At 40.7% G+C, this 15,816-nt stretch overlaps 1 protein-coding gene across 2 annotated transcripts in view; it reads left to right on the top strand.

The window, feature by feature from the left end:
• The window catches only part of adamts10 (ADAM metallopeptidase with thrombospondin type 1 motif, 10), a 41,737-nt gene extending 25,921 nt beyond the window's left edge, over positions 1-15,816 (top strand). The window contains exons 17-27 of one of the 2 annotated variants that reach the window (XM_054602391.1): positions 2,888-3,021; positions 5,251-5,374; positions 8,712-8,792; positions 9,650-9,813; positions 9,932-10,058; positions 10,578-10,707; positions 11,238-11,442; positions 12,186-12,362; positions 12,473-12,638; positions 13,070-13,129; positions 13,225-15,816. In XM_054602391.1, coding sequence (XP_054458366.1) covers positions 2,888-3,021; positions 5,251-5,374; positions 8,712-8,792; positions 9,650-9,813; positions 9,932-10,058; positions 10,578-10,707; positions 11,238-11,442; positions 12,186-12,362; positions 12,473-12,638; positions 13,070-13,129; positions 13,225-13,334 — 1,478 coding nt within the window. In that variant the 3' untranslated portion in view covers positions 13,335-15,816. The remainder of the gene's footprint in view (positions 1-2,887; positions 3,022-5,250; positions 5,375-8,711; positions 8,793-9,649; positions 9,814-9,931; positions 10,059-10,577; positions 10,708-11,237; positions 11,443-12,185; positions 12,363-12,472; positions 12,639-13,069; positions 13,130-13,224) is intronic. The other variant, XM_054602392.1, reaches the window with a different exon arrangement.

Below are 15,816 nucleotides of genomic sequence, written 5' to 3'. Positions count from 1 at the left end.
ATACAGTAATATACCTTAAGTAAAATGTTAAATGCAGGACATTTACTTGAAGTATTTTGACATCGTTGTAAAACTACTTTTACTTTTTCTGGCATTTCTGCCTCTTTTTGATAGCAACAATAAATCAAGTGGTGACAGTTAATGCTGGGAGAGAGAAGAGGGATGACATGAAACATGAAGTCCGCAGCCAAACTCGAACCAGCGGCACTGCTATTTCATAGTCGGCATCTTAAAACCCCCAGGCTGCCAGGACACCTGCTTCTAGCTCAAATTACTAAGTAAAAGATAATTTCATCAGTTAACAATCAGATAAAGCACACAGCAAGTTAAATAAATGTGAAATGTAAGTCTTCTGTGACACTGATAATTTATCACATCATTGTTTCACTTGTTTGCCAGAATTTTCTTGAAACAAAATACAAAGCTAGAAGTTGATATAACAGATGAAGATGAACAGAAAGATTTGAGCCAAGAGTTAATGACTGGAGACAAACGGGAGTCAGGAGACAAAGAGTAGTGTCTGTGTGTTTTTGTGTTTGTTTGTGTGTGGAAAGAGAGAGAGGAGAAAGTGAATCGAAGCTGCAGACTCACTCCTGTCTGGCCCACAGATGCTGGCTGCAGAGGGCCATGCATTCCCACAATGCCTTGCGAGAATTCCTCGCTCCTGATGAGCACCACGCTGGACGTGAAAGATAAATAGTTTCAACGACATAACTGCCTTTAATCTAGCCCTCCAATAACATAATGGCTTACAGAGATGGCCGGCCAGCCAATTCTAACTTCAGGCAACAAGTGCTCCTTTCATCAAGTCAGCTGATTTTTACAATGGAAATCCCTTGCAGCTGTTAAAATAGGAACGGTGCCATAGACTCTGCCCCGCGTTAAGGCCAGATCACACCACCGAGCCCCTTCCCTGTCCTCTGCAGCCCTCTCACTCTGCTCAAATTCTTTCAGCTTTCTTTCTTTCACTTTTACCCTCATAACGCAGGGAAGACTGCTTCTTTTTCTTCTTCTTCTTCTTGCAGTTTTTCTTTGTCATCACTGCTCTTGTCTCTCCGTCTTTCCCCTTACTGAGTTAACCATTATGCAATCTCTCTTTCTCTTCTCTCTCTCTCTCTCTCAGGCGCCCAAGGACAGTTTCATTAAAAGGGTCTGTCGTTGAGGCAGCTTTTTTTTGAAAAAACAAGCCGCTCCACCTTGCTTTCCTCAGTCTTAACAGCCTTCACATTCAACCCTCACACTCCATACAACACACCCTGCAAGCTATGATTGGCCTGCCAAAGCTATGCAACATGGGAATTGTAGTTTTCCGTGGTCTGAACACTTTATCGTCTGCAGACTGTGCCAGTACATACTCTCTCCTCTCTCTCCTTCTCTCCTTTCCCGGTACACACTGTACCTGCTTCAGGGCTGCCAGCACAAACAAACACAGCCCAGACTGATGTCAACAGCCACTCAAATAGTGGAGCTGTTGGCGAGCTACAAAGATGAATGAAGGATATACACCACTTGGCTGGAGAAGACCTCTAGCAACAGTTTGTGTGTACGTGTGTGTGTTTCCTCCTGACCAAGGCAACCTTCGGGGACACATTTCAGACTAAAGACAGGAGGTGAACAAGAGTCAGGAGACCGAGAGTAATGTGTGTGTGCGTGTGTGTGTGGTTGTGTGTGTTAACTATTTAATTAAAGCAAAAATGGTCAAAATGTTCTGGAAGCAGGCTGTCAAATATACATAGTTTTGAACCATTGGTTGTATAAAATAAGTTATTTGAATATGTCACTTTGGATTTAAGGACATTTTTAATATTCATTTTCACTATTCTCTTCATTTTAGCGTTTGGTAATTATCATTAGATCAAGCAATAATGAAAATAATCGTTAGCAATTCTTGCCATTTATTGTAGTGGTTCTCATCCTTGAGTTTGTCATCTCAAAATATTGTTTTGGGGTGTTGCAAAACGATTTAAAAACGATTTTGTTTGGAAAAACAAAAAGCATATGTTTTGGGACGTATCGTTAACGTATCCTGATCAACAACCATCTCTTTGATAGATTTGTTAACATGGTCTTTATTGTCACTTTGATATTTAAAGCAGGTTTCATGTCTGGTGTCAGTGGTCCTTCATTCGTGAATCAGATGTTCAAAAAGGCTTAAAAACTGCAAATTAAACAAGCAACATGACGTGCAGAGCTGCTAGTGAACCTGTGACTTGGTGCAGGAAGTCCGTTTTGCCCTGCAGGAGTTTGATTGCTGTCTCAGTCACTGTTACAATATATTTGGCACGGTTTGGAATATTTGTGTTAGCTCAGACTGCAAATTGCTGGCCACAAGCTAGCAGGCCAATAAAATATCAGTTGTCGGAGTGATTTCATAAAAGCGTCCATCCTTTTTCCATGGCATACACCAGGAAAAGATCTTCTTTCAGGGGCATTGGGGAAACAAACCTCATATACTGACAAGCTCAGTATAGTTGCTGTTTGGACGATAATAGCAGGCAGAAGTGAAATTTGTATATTTCTTGAAGGAATTGTCTTCTACAATGACTCACAGTAAAGGTTGAAGTAAAATCTTGACCTTTGGGACAGGATCCATGGAGTCACTGTTTTGGACATATTGATCATGTCACCTAATCTTTATGATCTTTTATAGTATCAGAGCGATGTCATTGCTGTTTGTCCCAAAGTTCATTAAAATCAATACAGTAACAAACTAAATAAAATAAAAAGTTTCTTTTTTTAGATTTTATGCTTGCCATCTGTCTTGTGAAAATGGTTTTCATCCATGACCCTGTGTGTGCGTTTATAGTTAATATAATTGTGCAGTTATACAATACTGTTCAATCCTGTGCACAAGTTTGAATATGTTTTTGGCCATGTTTGTGTGCAGGTGGGGTAAAGCCCTGTTCGCTCAACTGCCTGGCAGAAGGATACAACTTCTACACGGAGCGTGCTCCAGCTGTGGTGGACGGCACGCCTTGTCGGGACGACTCTCTGGATGTGTGTGTTAACGGAGAGTGTAAGGTGAGATAAGATCTTTCTGTGTGTGTGTGTGCGTGTGTTTGTAAGCACTCATGCAAGCGTTTGATTGAAATACGATACACTCATTAGACATCTGCATGTGAGCAGATAGTTTAAGCTGAAGCAGCACAATATGACTGAGATAACTTTGTTTATACTCGCTCTCTAGACTCTGGACAGCAGCCACTGTCTAGATTACACACTGACTGCTGACGATCATCACAATCAGCTGCTTAACTGAGAAATTGTCTTAACTTTGGCAGCAATCTTAGATTCCCATTAGCGATGCTCTCTCTTAATCTCAGCTGTTAATGAAAACAAAACATGTAACTGCTGCTCATCCTGAAGTGAAGACCTCATCGAGCTCCAACAGGTTCCTGGAACCAGATTTAACACCCACATGACCCATTTGTTAAAGGACGTGGACCAAAAAAAAGTAATGGTAATAGCGTGCAGTTTACGTGGATGCTGTTGATTCCCAATCTGTTGTTCCACTTGTTGTTTATTTTGGATCTAACTCTTCTCCAGAAAGTAAGTCAAAGCTATGGGCGGGGAGACAAAGATGTGAGCACAGAAAAAACAAAACTTTAGGATCTTCAGCTTGTTGTTTTGTGGTTGTCTGCTTGGTGCCAAAATATTTTTTTTAGCTCCCCCTCTCCTGCCTCTTACCCCCCATGATCTCGCTTTATTTTAAGTTTCTCAGAGGTTAGGCTGACCGAGAGGGGCTGAGCTACTCAAAAAAGAGGATTTTGATTATCAACATATCCTTTCTGTTTCTCCCTCTGCTCTGCTCCGGAGAAACTCATTGACCCTCCAGCTCAGCTGTTAGTCTGCACTGCAGGCAGGCTTTCATTCACTGCACTCTTATTATCTCTCTCTCCTTTTATCTTTCCATTTCTGACTCTGCATCCATTCCTCTCATTTTTTTCCTCCATTTCCCTCATTTTTACTCTTTCACTTCCTTTTTCTTTTGGCTTTTCCTGTCTGCAATCCAGTCAGCTCCTCTCTTTCTGTTCTATCAACTCTCCTGTTGTATGCTTTATGCACACATAAAACTTCAAACACACTGTGGAGAAAGCTCTTTCGCTTGTTTGCTGCTGCATGCTGCTTTCAGTTCTAAGATTGGTGTCTGATAATGAGGAGAAGGGAGAAACAGAATGAGAGGAGGTTGTATTGGAGATAGAAAAAGGACCTGGGAACAGATGGTCTAGCTCAACACATCAAGCCGCTGCAGACGAAAGGTCTGTCAGAGCCCATTTTTTTCCGATCCCTTAGACAAAATATAGAGGGCCAGATTTATTATGAAATGGCGGTGTGCAAATGTGTGCCGCAGTTTTCAGGTGCAGTCAGCGCCTGGACTGCACCTGGTACTAAACCTCTAGATGCACTCTGCGAGTGAAGTAGAGTTCATAAGTGCAGTTTAAAGTTTTATTGGGATTTCTATGAAAGAAGAGAAATGATAACGCAATGTTCTTGAATACAAAATATTTTCTAAGGTCAACTTTACCTGGAAAAAAAATCGTACTTTACGTAAAATATTACTCCGAAAATTATGATATTATCATCATAAGCATTTATCTGATGGGAAACAAAAATAGATGATGCAATGTGCCATCTCTCACTTTAAATTTAATGCTAAAAACTTTTTCATATATATTCTGCATTGAGATATTGGTCCTGGGAAAACCTTGTCTGCATGTATGAATAAGAAGCCTCCTACTCGTCTGGACCGAAATCATTTTAACCTTCAATAACTCACCCACATTAGAAAGCCATCAGATAACCACAGGATGAATCACAGTTTCAACTCTGGATTTGGTTTTGAACTGTAATCAATGCAAAAGTAATAATAAACTTAAGCTTCATTATCCCTCTCTACAATAAGCAACTGCCATATGAATATATGAGTGTGAGAGCAGTCGCCATTCATTCTCTACACTTTTGTTTAGGTTTGGTTCACTGTTAAAGAGTTTGAGTAAAACCACCTGCTTCGCTCATCATGAAACTTATTTATGTCGACAGCTATGAGTTTAGCAACCTAAGAGCATTATGTCTGCACAGGATCAGAAAACACATCTGGACTTACCATCTGATATTTCTGTGTTTTGGAAAAGTGGTCTGGAAGACATTAGAGGTAATCCCTCAGCCCAGCCTCTGACACTTCTCGACTTACTGACTGTGCCCCTTGACCCTGCGTGACCCTGCAGCTCACCCGTTTCTCCCTTCTTACAGCACGTAGGCTGCGATCGGGTCCTCGGTTCGGACGTTCGCGAGGACCGCTGCCGGATCTGTGGGGGTGACGGGAGCAGCTGCGTGTCTGTGGAGGCACTGTTCAACGACTCGCTGCCTGAAGGAGGTACAGAACTAAAACACTCAAGCACTCGTCATCTCATTAATTTTCTTTTGGTGGTTACTGCCACAGAGGTTTCAGCAGATGGAGATAAAGATTTTGTCTCTTTTATGATTTAATTATCAGGGGGAGAAGAGTGTTTTAAAGTGTATTTGGAAAATGCTGTGCTCTTCTGAGAACCAGATTAGGTTAATGTGAGGCATGAGAAGTTATGCAACATAATTGCACTGCTGTCCAAAAAATGTGCACATGCAACATTTCGATTCTAATGCTCTGGACTGTGAATGCATTTTGGAAAGATGCCTTTCAATGTGAGTTACGATCCCCAGACATTCAAAATGTATCGCATAATTGTGTGTTCTCATGCAAACTTCGTCCACAGCAGCATACTGTTAAAGTTATTTATTTCATAAAGCCAACAAAACTCCACAAAGCTGCAGGAGATGTGCTTAAAGATCAATGATGTGTATATTCAACAGTTGAGAGTACATGCAGCCCTGATTTAAAGCTGGCAAAACAGATTGTTACAGTCACTAGTCTTATCCATCATTGTGTCTACTTTAAGCAGTTCTTCATGACTAGAGGGGACACATTTTTTATTATGTGTTATTACGATGTCAATGAATTATTTTATAGTCCTATTGGAAGGCCTTACAAGTTCAATCAATATAGGATTTGTATAGGATTGACAGGAAGATTTAATTGTGTATCATCTGCATATAAATTAATCAAGACATTTTGTCTACTAGTTTCGTAAACCAAGGAAATCATACAGGTAGAGAAAAGAAAAGGGCCCAGAATCAACCCTTGAGGTTCATTGAAAGTATGTTTTTAGACGACGAACTTAAGATACCAGGTTTACCAGTCAAATATTCAAGGAATAAGATGTTTGATCAACTGCCAATGTAAAGTCTAGCAGGATTATGGTAAAGTCAGACGTGAGCTACAAAGTTGATGTTGTTTGACACACATTTGGATCTATAATAAAAGGTCTACACATCTTTAGATAAAGATAACACTAGTGTCTTACTTTTTTATTTTATACAAGTCAAGTTAAGTAAACTCAATATCACATGTTAATGTACAACAACCATTCCTGAGCCAACCCATGATCTCTTTATAAGGGAAAAAAACTCTTTCTTAGCACAAGATAAGGCACAAATAAATATACACATATCCATACTATATGTTGTACATGTATACAGATATTTATCCACCAGCCACTTAGTGACACGTGGCAGACAGATTTAGGTGAGGTTCGACCAGTGTGGCTTGAGGTCCAACTGCTTTTGCATCTATTCTGGGAAACATTTCTTCCCGCAACACCAAACCTCAGAGTTTCTCACCCAACTGTCAACACCAGTCACCCCCTTCCAGGATTCCTCAGAAGTGACCCACCCTGAGCAGGCAGCCGTGCTCTTTACCACAGTGACCAGGCCGGCCTGTCAACCCCAGCTGAGGTCTCAACTACCCTCAAAATATCTGACTTTATCGTTGGACTGAAAAATCTGTTTGTAAAGCTGAAGTCGAAGTGTAGGTTGTTTAGTTGTGTGTTTTGTGCTCTGGGGATGGTATCCACGGTCAGTGCTATTTTTAAAGAGGTGCTCCAGTGATTTAGTGTTGCCCTTCCTTAAAGTAGTGGGTCACCACCTCCACCAGCACAACATACAGTTTTCAAATGTCTGGTTTTGTTAAAATAGCATCCAAGAGCATTAGAGGTAGGGCACTGATGTTGGGCGAAAAGGCCTGGGTCTAAAGCTTTGTTTATACTCTGGCTTGGCACTGCAGTGTGAGCCTCCGCAGATGCCGCAGCCAAACAAAGAGGTTACATTCTCAATTTGCATCGTTCTCTGAAACGCCAGATGGCGTACAAACAAAATGTACTGTTAAGACGCAAAAGACGACAAGAGTAACTGTTAAAAAACCTGCCATAAACCAACCTCCAGAATGCCAATTGAGGATTTGAAATAACTGTCAACTCATATCTCATATTCATGGTCTACTTTATTTCCTTCATTCAACACTGTAAAGACACAAGTTAAATATTACATGTTTATAAAGAAACAGAGGTTGGATATCTTGTAAACAATTTTATATGGCTGGCAAAATATTTTCTCAAATGAATATTTTTAAGCCTACCTGTTTCTAAGGCATTAAAAAGCAAATGGGCCTTCTTTGTATAATCCTTAGACAGGTAATAGTGCTTATATGAGGGAACTATTTGTGAGATTCACAACTGAAAAGCTCTGATCAGGGGCATCTAGTTACAAAAATGAACAGTGCTTGATCAAGCGCAGCGACGACTTGCATAGCTTTCACGCATGACGCACAGTCTGGGATCAAGTCTTTTTTTGATGCACGTGCCTCGCACCGGCTTTACTTTAAAGCCCTTCAATTCGCATTCTAGTTCATCCCAAAGAGGAACTCAGAGTTGGGACTAGAGGCTTATTCTCGACACAGAACGATTTATCACTGACAGAATCCCTTGGACATTTCTATAACAAACTTTTGATAGTCTGAACTCCTAAAACCTTTAGCCAGTGCCTCTCATCTCTGCTCAAGTGATGTAAATATGATCTTGGATTAAGGCAAACAATTAAACTGACACTGTAAAACAGAAATAAAAACACATGAATGACAAATGGAGTTACTTACATCCCAGGAAAGTAAAAGTTGGGGTTTCTTAAAGATGCTGCATTATTTAACTGACTTTTACAGCAACGTTATCAGCTCCTTTGCTCTTTGTTTACCAAACGGGTTCCTGATTGTGACCAGAGGAACACACTTTTCTTGCACATTTAATCTTTTTGTGTCTCTGAGGCCAAAAACCTTAAGCTCTGTCCCTCCAATGTTCAACGCCTCCATCTATAAACCAAGAGCAGGGTCAGTCCAACCTCGCAAAGCTCGAAGGAGAGGTCACAAGCCAAAACCTCTCCTTTCCTCTTGTGGTCAAAGCTTTGAAAGGAAATATTTATTTCCTTCATCTGGTGAGGCTGACCTTATTTACAGGGCTGCATTGGCTGGAGAGCAGAGCAGAGCTGAGGAAAGTAAAGTGGATTTGAGATGAGTGTAAAAAAAAAAAAAAAAAAAGAGGACAAGAGACCAAAACAGATGGGGTGGGGGGGATAGGGATGAAAAGAGAGGAGAAGCAGGCTCAGCTCTTGCTCTCTAGCAAAGAGCCGAGCAGCTGAGGCCAGCTGCCCAGGAATGCAGCTGGAATCTGAAGCCGCAGCTTAGTCCACCGGCATCCCACTGAGCTAAACACTACTTATGCGTTGCACTCAACCCCCCAGTGAATAAGCCTCCCTAACCTTGCTTTAATTTTTGACTTTGTGTGTCTAAGGTTATGAAGAGGTGGTCAGAATTCCTAAAGGATCTGTGTTCATCCACATACAAGAGCTCAACATCTCCCTGAACTACCTTGGTAAGATGATATTCAAGCTAATGTTTTGAGTAAATGCTTGTCAAAGTAAATACTTCAAAAAAATGAAAGGAACCACAAAGCTGCTACCATATTAACTGCTCGAGTTGTATTTTCTTTTTATGCTTGTTTGAATGTCCCAACACTTCCTGAAATACTGAATATCAGTTTACTATCTCTGCATTCAACAGGCCTCTTTTTCACCAGACCTGTTTAAGCAGGAAAAGCACAGGTGTTACTAATAACACAAGGATAGCTCATGGCCATTCAGGTGCTTCTGTTTCAGGATCCTGCCATTGTTCATGCTGGCTCAGGTCTTTCTCATTTCCCGATTTTGTGCCTCCTGGATTCCTTTCCTCGCCTCCCTGCCTTGTGTCTTAGTCCCGCCCATGGGAGTTGTGAGCAGAGGAGTCAAGGAAGAGACGAGAGTAGAGTGGAGTCGAGGCAATAGGCATTTAACAAATGAAACATTCTCACAACTGATCAGCGAAAAACTGTTCTGCAAAGGATACACCAGTGTTTCCTCGATGTATTAGAGCTAATACTTATATTCTGTCCTTATAGTAAAGTTGATGTCTTCGCATAAAGTAAGTTTCATAACTCTAAACAACATGTATTGGTGACTAGCTTGATAACGAACAAAGTTGCAAAATGTAACTAAGACAGACTTGGAGCTGGTTGACGGTGTATTATTTTATTATTTTTACTTTGGACCAAGATAACTGTTCTTTTCAGTGTTTGTGCTAGCTACAGCAGCCTTAATACTTCACAGTACTGATCTGAGACAAAACAGTATTGGTCTAACTCTCAGTAATACAACAAATAAGAAAATATCTTTCTCCATCTCCTTTGTGTCCCAGTGCTGAAGAGTAAAGGAGACCAGTATTTCATCAATGGGAAGCTGACCATCGACACGCCTCGCAGGTTCGATGTTGCCGGTACGACCTTTCACTACAGGCGGCCCACTGATGGACCAGAAACTCTCGAAGCTCTGGGGCCAACCAACATAACCCTTATTGTCATGGTAAAAATAAAAATAAACCCCAAAACGGGTCGTTAAAGAAATGTCACGTTCAAAAATGTCACGTTCAAAAATGTTCCCCATCATGTAGTGTTGAATGGTTGGTTGTATGTATGTGTAGGTTCTGGTGCGGGAGGAGAACCCAGGGATCCACTATCGCTTCAACCCCCCGCTGAACAGGGAACCTCTCACTGGCTTTGCCTGGCACTACACCTCATGGTCACGCTGCTCAGCTCTCTGCGCTGGAGGTAGACACACACACTAACACACAAGACTCCAACTTTAAGTCAGTAAAATCCACTTTGTTATGAATGACAGCTTTACATCATCAGCAGGCAACTCTTTCTGGCACGACACTAAAGCTAGTGTGCTGTTGAAAGATCCAACAGTTATTGTACAATTTTTGTCTGTGATATGCCTTTTTAACATCTGGCCGGGGACAGATGAAAACTAGCGTTTTAGGCCAAAACTGGCTCATTTAAAGATTGATTAATAAATATCTGACATCTTCCCTTTGATGATATATCTGTGATGCCTATTACTGGAAATTAGTATCTCATTTGGGGGATTCACATTTATTCTAGCTGCCAGTTAACTGCAAATGTGCTCTTAACACATGAAAATGTTGCATTGCAAATATTGTGGACATTGATATTATTTAAAACACTGCTTACCCCCATAATTAACCTCAGAACAGGGTTCAAAACACCTAACATGAAGATCAAATGCTGTAACGCTCTTTGGTGCCTTTGTCTCGTGTTGGTCAGGTGTGCAGACGCAGCAGGTGGTGTGTAGGAAGCAGGCAGACCATTCAGTCGTCTACAATCACTTCTGTGACAAGAAGAACAAACCCAAAGAGAAGAGAAGAACCTGCAACACTGAGCCATGCTCCCCATCGTGAGTAGGCCCTTGTTAAAACGATTTTCCTCATGTATAATACAAATGTATTTCTTGATTATTTTGAACCTTTGCTTTAAACTTTTTCTTTACTTCTAATAAAATTTGATTTAATTTAATTTGAGTTATATTAGCTTTCAATTTATAATCACTGTTATACTGACAGTATAATGATATCTGTATAGTGATTGTTCAGGTTTCATTCTACTATCACAATTTGTAATAACTATAAAAAGATATATACTTTACTGTACATACTTTATAATGAATCTTTAGGCACATTCACATTCATTCATAATAAATTGTAGTCTTTATTAAGTCTTATATACTTTTTATGCATAACTACACTTGCGTGTGTGTTTTAACTGTAATGCTGTCTATGTAAGCACACTGTGTTTACTATTTTTGTGCGTTGGTGGGCTTTTTTCCTATTCAACCTGTGATTCCTGTTTATACAGTATAATGTCCACACTGTATTATGTAATGCAAATAAGGAAACTAAAAACAAAAAGGCCCCTCTATGTTGCTAGCTGGAGGACAGGAGAGTGGTCGGAGTGCAGTCGCAGTTGTAACGGCGGCCTGCAGTCACGGGAGGTATTGTGTAAGAGGAGGCTCTCTGTGACGGAGGAGAAGGTCCTTGATGACTCAGCCTGTACAACCCAACGCCCTTCTCTCACCGAGCCCTGCAGCAACCACAGCTGCCCCCCCGAGTGGATGGCCCTGGACTGGTCAGAGGTAGGCAGACGTCAGAGGTCTCCCATCTTGCATGTTGTTTGAGGTTTTTTTTAAACTCATGGCCGAATTTCAAGCCAATACTTGAGTTTTCTGCTGATTTTCTCTCAGATGAAACGATAGTTTAGTTTTCAATTGAACCTAAGAACCTCGAACATTTGCCAGAATAAGGTAAGAGACCCTCTCTGGGAAATACACAACGAAGGCACAGAGCAGACACATGAATCACAGTGAACAAGTTGTTGCAAACATAAATACATATTGTTACACTTGTCGTATTGGAATTCACTGACCTGTTTTTTATCCTGACCCTTTGTTTAAGGAATCCGTTGGAGTTTTAAGGTGGATTTTGTGTCCTTGCAGACATGTAAAGTGTACTTTTAAAACTTCAAACTATGGCAGGCCTGAAAGCTCAATTTCATATTTGTTCTAACAGTTCTGGATGAATTGAAACCAACCTAAAAGCTGTCAGAAGTGCTACACAGTGTTGAACTTTTCTCTGACGTCTTGTGTAATGTACCAATAGCAAACACAGAAGAGGAATTATGTCCAGCTGACTAACAGGAACTAGGCAGGCTCTTGACTCTTCTTTTGCTGCCCTCTGCTGAGTGAATTAGGAAGATTTCTTCTTGCATGCTTATGACCGCAATGACCCCCTGCTGCACCCTCCCATCGCCTCCATCTCCCTGCCCTCCCGCCTCATTTTTTTTTTCTCCCTTTTTCTACTTTTCTCGCTCTGTCTGCAGTGCACGCCCAGCTGTGGTCCTGGCTACAGGCACCGTGTGGTCTTGTGCAAGAGGGGGGAGAATGGTGACAACCTGCCAGAGTCCAAATGCCCCAAACATGGCCGGCCCACCTCCAGGGTGCGCTGTAACCTGCAGCGATGCCCTCCCCCTCAGTGGGTGACGGGTCCCTGGGGAGAGGTAACACAGGCTTGTAGTGTTTCTTCTTGGACCTATTCTTGGTTATAGTGGGACATTGTAATACAAATCAATGTCCGTATTTGTCTTAAATACAACCCCCAATGTCTTAGTGTTCTGCCAGGTGTGGTCTGGGTCAGGAGATGCGTTCGGTGCAGTGTCTGACCCCCACCGGCCAGCCGTCCAATGAGTGTCTGGAACATCAGCGGCCAGCGGCCATGCAGCAGTGCAAGAGCAAATGTGACCTCAGTCTGCCCATCAGTACAGACAACCCTGAAGGTCAGAGGTCACATCATCGCTCATCCTCATGTGTCATAGAAGAACATCAAAGAAATGTTCCTGTCAAGAAATGTGATCTTATCAAATTTAACTTAAAATGTTCTAACCCAACACTCAAAATGTAACAGATATAAAAGTCTGAGCTGCCAATGGAGCTCATGAGCTTATGAGTCATTCGTTAGTCAGCCTTTTCTCATTGTTTACAGTTGTAGTAAACACAAATCTTAATGTTTATACACAAATTATTATGTTTAAACATTGGTAACCCAACTCCAATGGAGTAGAACATACACATCCATTCAACATGTATGTCTATTGGAACATTTGCATCCAGAATAATAAAACAAAAACTGTACAAATATACACAAAAACTGTTTATCTGAGCTTTCTCAATTATAAAGAAGTTGATTAATTAATTATTTAATCCACAGGCCAAATGTCAAGAGGATTTATGTCATTCCATACAAGTCGTATAAGTCTGAACAATAAAGGTGCATAAAAGTGACAATATTCTTGGTATTTTGATTATAAAAAAAGTGGTTTTAAATACATTAATAAAGCTGTTTCATGTTTGTCTTCCCTGCAGAGTGTAAAGATGTGAACACTGTGGCCTACTGCCCCCTGGTGCTCAGGTTCAAGTTTTGCAGCCGGCCATATTTCAGACAAATGTGCTGCAAGACCTGCCAGGGACACTGACCTGGACACTGTGGAGCTCACAGCATCCAGTTTCTGGGTCCTGTCCACATTCACAGTAAGCCTGAAACCCTGAGCCTTGTAACAGCAGTCCTCACACATCCTCTATCAGAGGAGTGTGAGATCTAACTGGGACCCTGTCGGACTGACACCTGGTCCTGTTACTGTTAAAGAGGGACCTTTTTTTTCCAGACAGTTTCCAGCACAAACCAGACGACTCTCCGGGCCGAGCTGGGCCAAATCAGCCTGAGCTGAGTTTTACATTCCACTGGAGGGAGGGCTGCTTAAACCTGGAGAGACAGAGAGATGGAGAGAGTAACTTCCCTCCATCATCTGTCTTCCCAATGATCCCTCTGTTGTAATATTTTGGTGCTACTATATTTCTCTTTGGCCGCAGGGCTGGTCGCACTACTCTCTTAAACCTGTATGTTAACAGGTTATATTTGTTTAGTTATAAAATCCACTTTGTAAAGAAAATATTTTTCCAGATATCTTTGCCCATGAAGAGGAATATCTAATGCTATAAAATGAAAGATTTGTTTCTATGTTATCTAGTAGTTGTTACTTTAGGCCATCGCTTCGTTCCGTATTAACGTATTCATCAAGTCCTCGCTGTTAATCCGCTGAAGTATGAGCAGAGTTTGATTTGCACAGTGTCAGCAGTCAGAGGACTAATGTGTTTTATGTTTGACTTGATGTCTCTGTGGAAGCTATAAATGTCTCACTGCAGTGAAGCTGCCATAGTCTTGCCATTTTAGTTAGTTTGCTTAAATGTTATCACCTCTTCAGTAAAACAGACCTTCATGCTGCACAGGACACACAGAGACACTGCCTCAGTAACATGAGGGAAGCCAGTGCTGACTGACGTTTTCAGATTAATGGATGCTATTTTGTGGCTGCAAACTGTTGCAGCTTGTGCATAAAATCTTCAAAAAGGAACTTTTAACAGCTTGGCTCAGTGTCATTATCTGTAAATTCTTTTGGGGCTACTGTGAGAAGATTTCTGCCACGTTTTATTCTAAATTAGAGCTCATTTAAACTTATCTTCCAGTGTGAGAATAGCTGACTTTTTTGGCCACATGGGCCACAACATTGACATATTATCACCTTTTAAGTTGATAAGGTGAACTTGTTAGCAATTAGTTGCTTACACATCTAGCATTTTATGCTTTCATTCATATCCTCATTTCATGTGATATAAAATATTGTTTATGGCTGCTCTAATGAATCAACAGACTTTGTGTAAAGTTGGGTGCTGAATTCTCTAAAACTTCAAAACCCCTGTGTGAGCCCATGTCAGCTTTCGCCCGTCTAAAGATAGTATTGTGATTATGTCACCCTAACGGTCCGTTTCCATGCTATTGTTCAGGAAATGTGTTCCATCTGATCAGACTTTTTTTATATGCGGTTTCAGCTGTTTCTCCATCCTAAATACTTTTAGAAATGCTGCCTCAGCTGCTCAGAGATCAGTCATCACTGTGACATCCACTGTGTTCTGATGTGACAAGTTTCTTCACAAACGTTCACACTCCTTACAACTGAAAGCAGCTCTGTGTAACACTACATCATTTCATTGTAATGAAGCTACAGTTTGTCTTCAAGGGGATTAGCTGCAATGTGTTTTTTTTTTTTTTTGTGGTGCTTAGGTTTTGATTGGTGCTATTAGTTCACTGTTGTTGTCATTGTTATCAATTTAACAATTGTGCTTTTAATTATTTTGGAATCAATTTGAGCCTTTTGTAATAATACCAATCTGCAGAGCTGGACCCCTCGCCCAAGAGGACCCTCTTTTGGTTTGTTTGTTCATTTCTATCAGAATATATGCTTGTAATTTACACTCTGTCTTGGTTTAAGTGGCTAGTTGTGCCTCAAAATTCCCATAATGCCGCTTACCATGCAAATTGTAGAATTATATCAAATACTGGAACAATTTCTGAATGGGCACTGTACAAAATATTGGTATTTCCAAGCTTAATTTACAATTTGGAGATTATTAAAAAAACAACTATTTTTGAGGTATTAAACAAACGTTTTGGGAACACTTTAACAAATTTTGGCCACTCAAAAGTCATAAAGTCTGCTAATCCATCCACGGCAGCATAGAAACAATATTTAATTTTAAATGTTCATACAGTTCATTTGTATGGCATCAGAGTGTTCAGCTTACTCAACCCTGCAGTTTTCCATGTTGAAATACCATTTGTATAATTTTCAGTTGCACATAAAGTTTCAGAAGATATATCTTTTTTCAGTGTCTCAAAGGCATTTATTTTCTCTGTATCTACCTGTGCCTATAACTTAAGTTCACACTGAGAGGTGAGCCTGTTTATCTGAGTAAATAAGAGGGACAGTACCGGTAGTTGTTGTTTTTGTTTTGTCACATGCTAATTATAACATGACATGTACTGTATGTTTTCAATACTTTAGAAGATGAATCCATTTCCCCCCATGTACATCTTTTTAAAAGGAAATATTAAATTGATTA

Source organism: Anoplopoma fimbria, chromosome 8 (assembly GCF_027596085.1).
Source record: "Anoplopoma fimbria isolate UVic2021 breed Golden Eagle Sablefish chromosome 8, Afim_UVic_2022, whole genome shotgun sequence".
In the NCBI taxonomy this organism is placed as follows: Eukaryota; Metazoa; Chordata; class Actinopteri; order Perciformes; family Anoplopomatidae; genus Anoplopoma; species Anoplopoma fimbria.
This window is presented reverse-complemented; position numbering and strand designations above follow the sequence as displayed.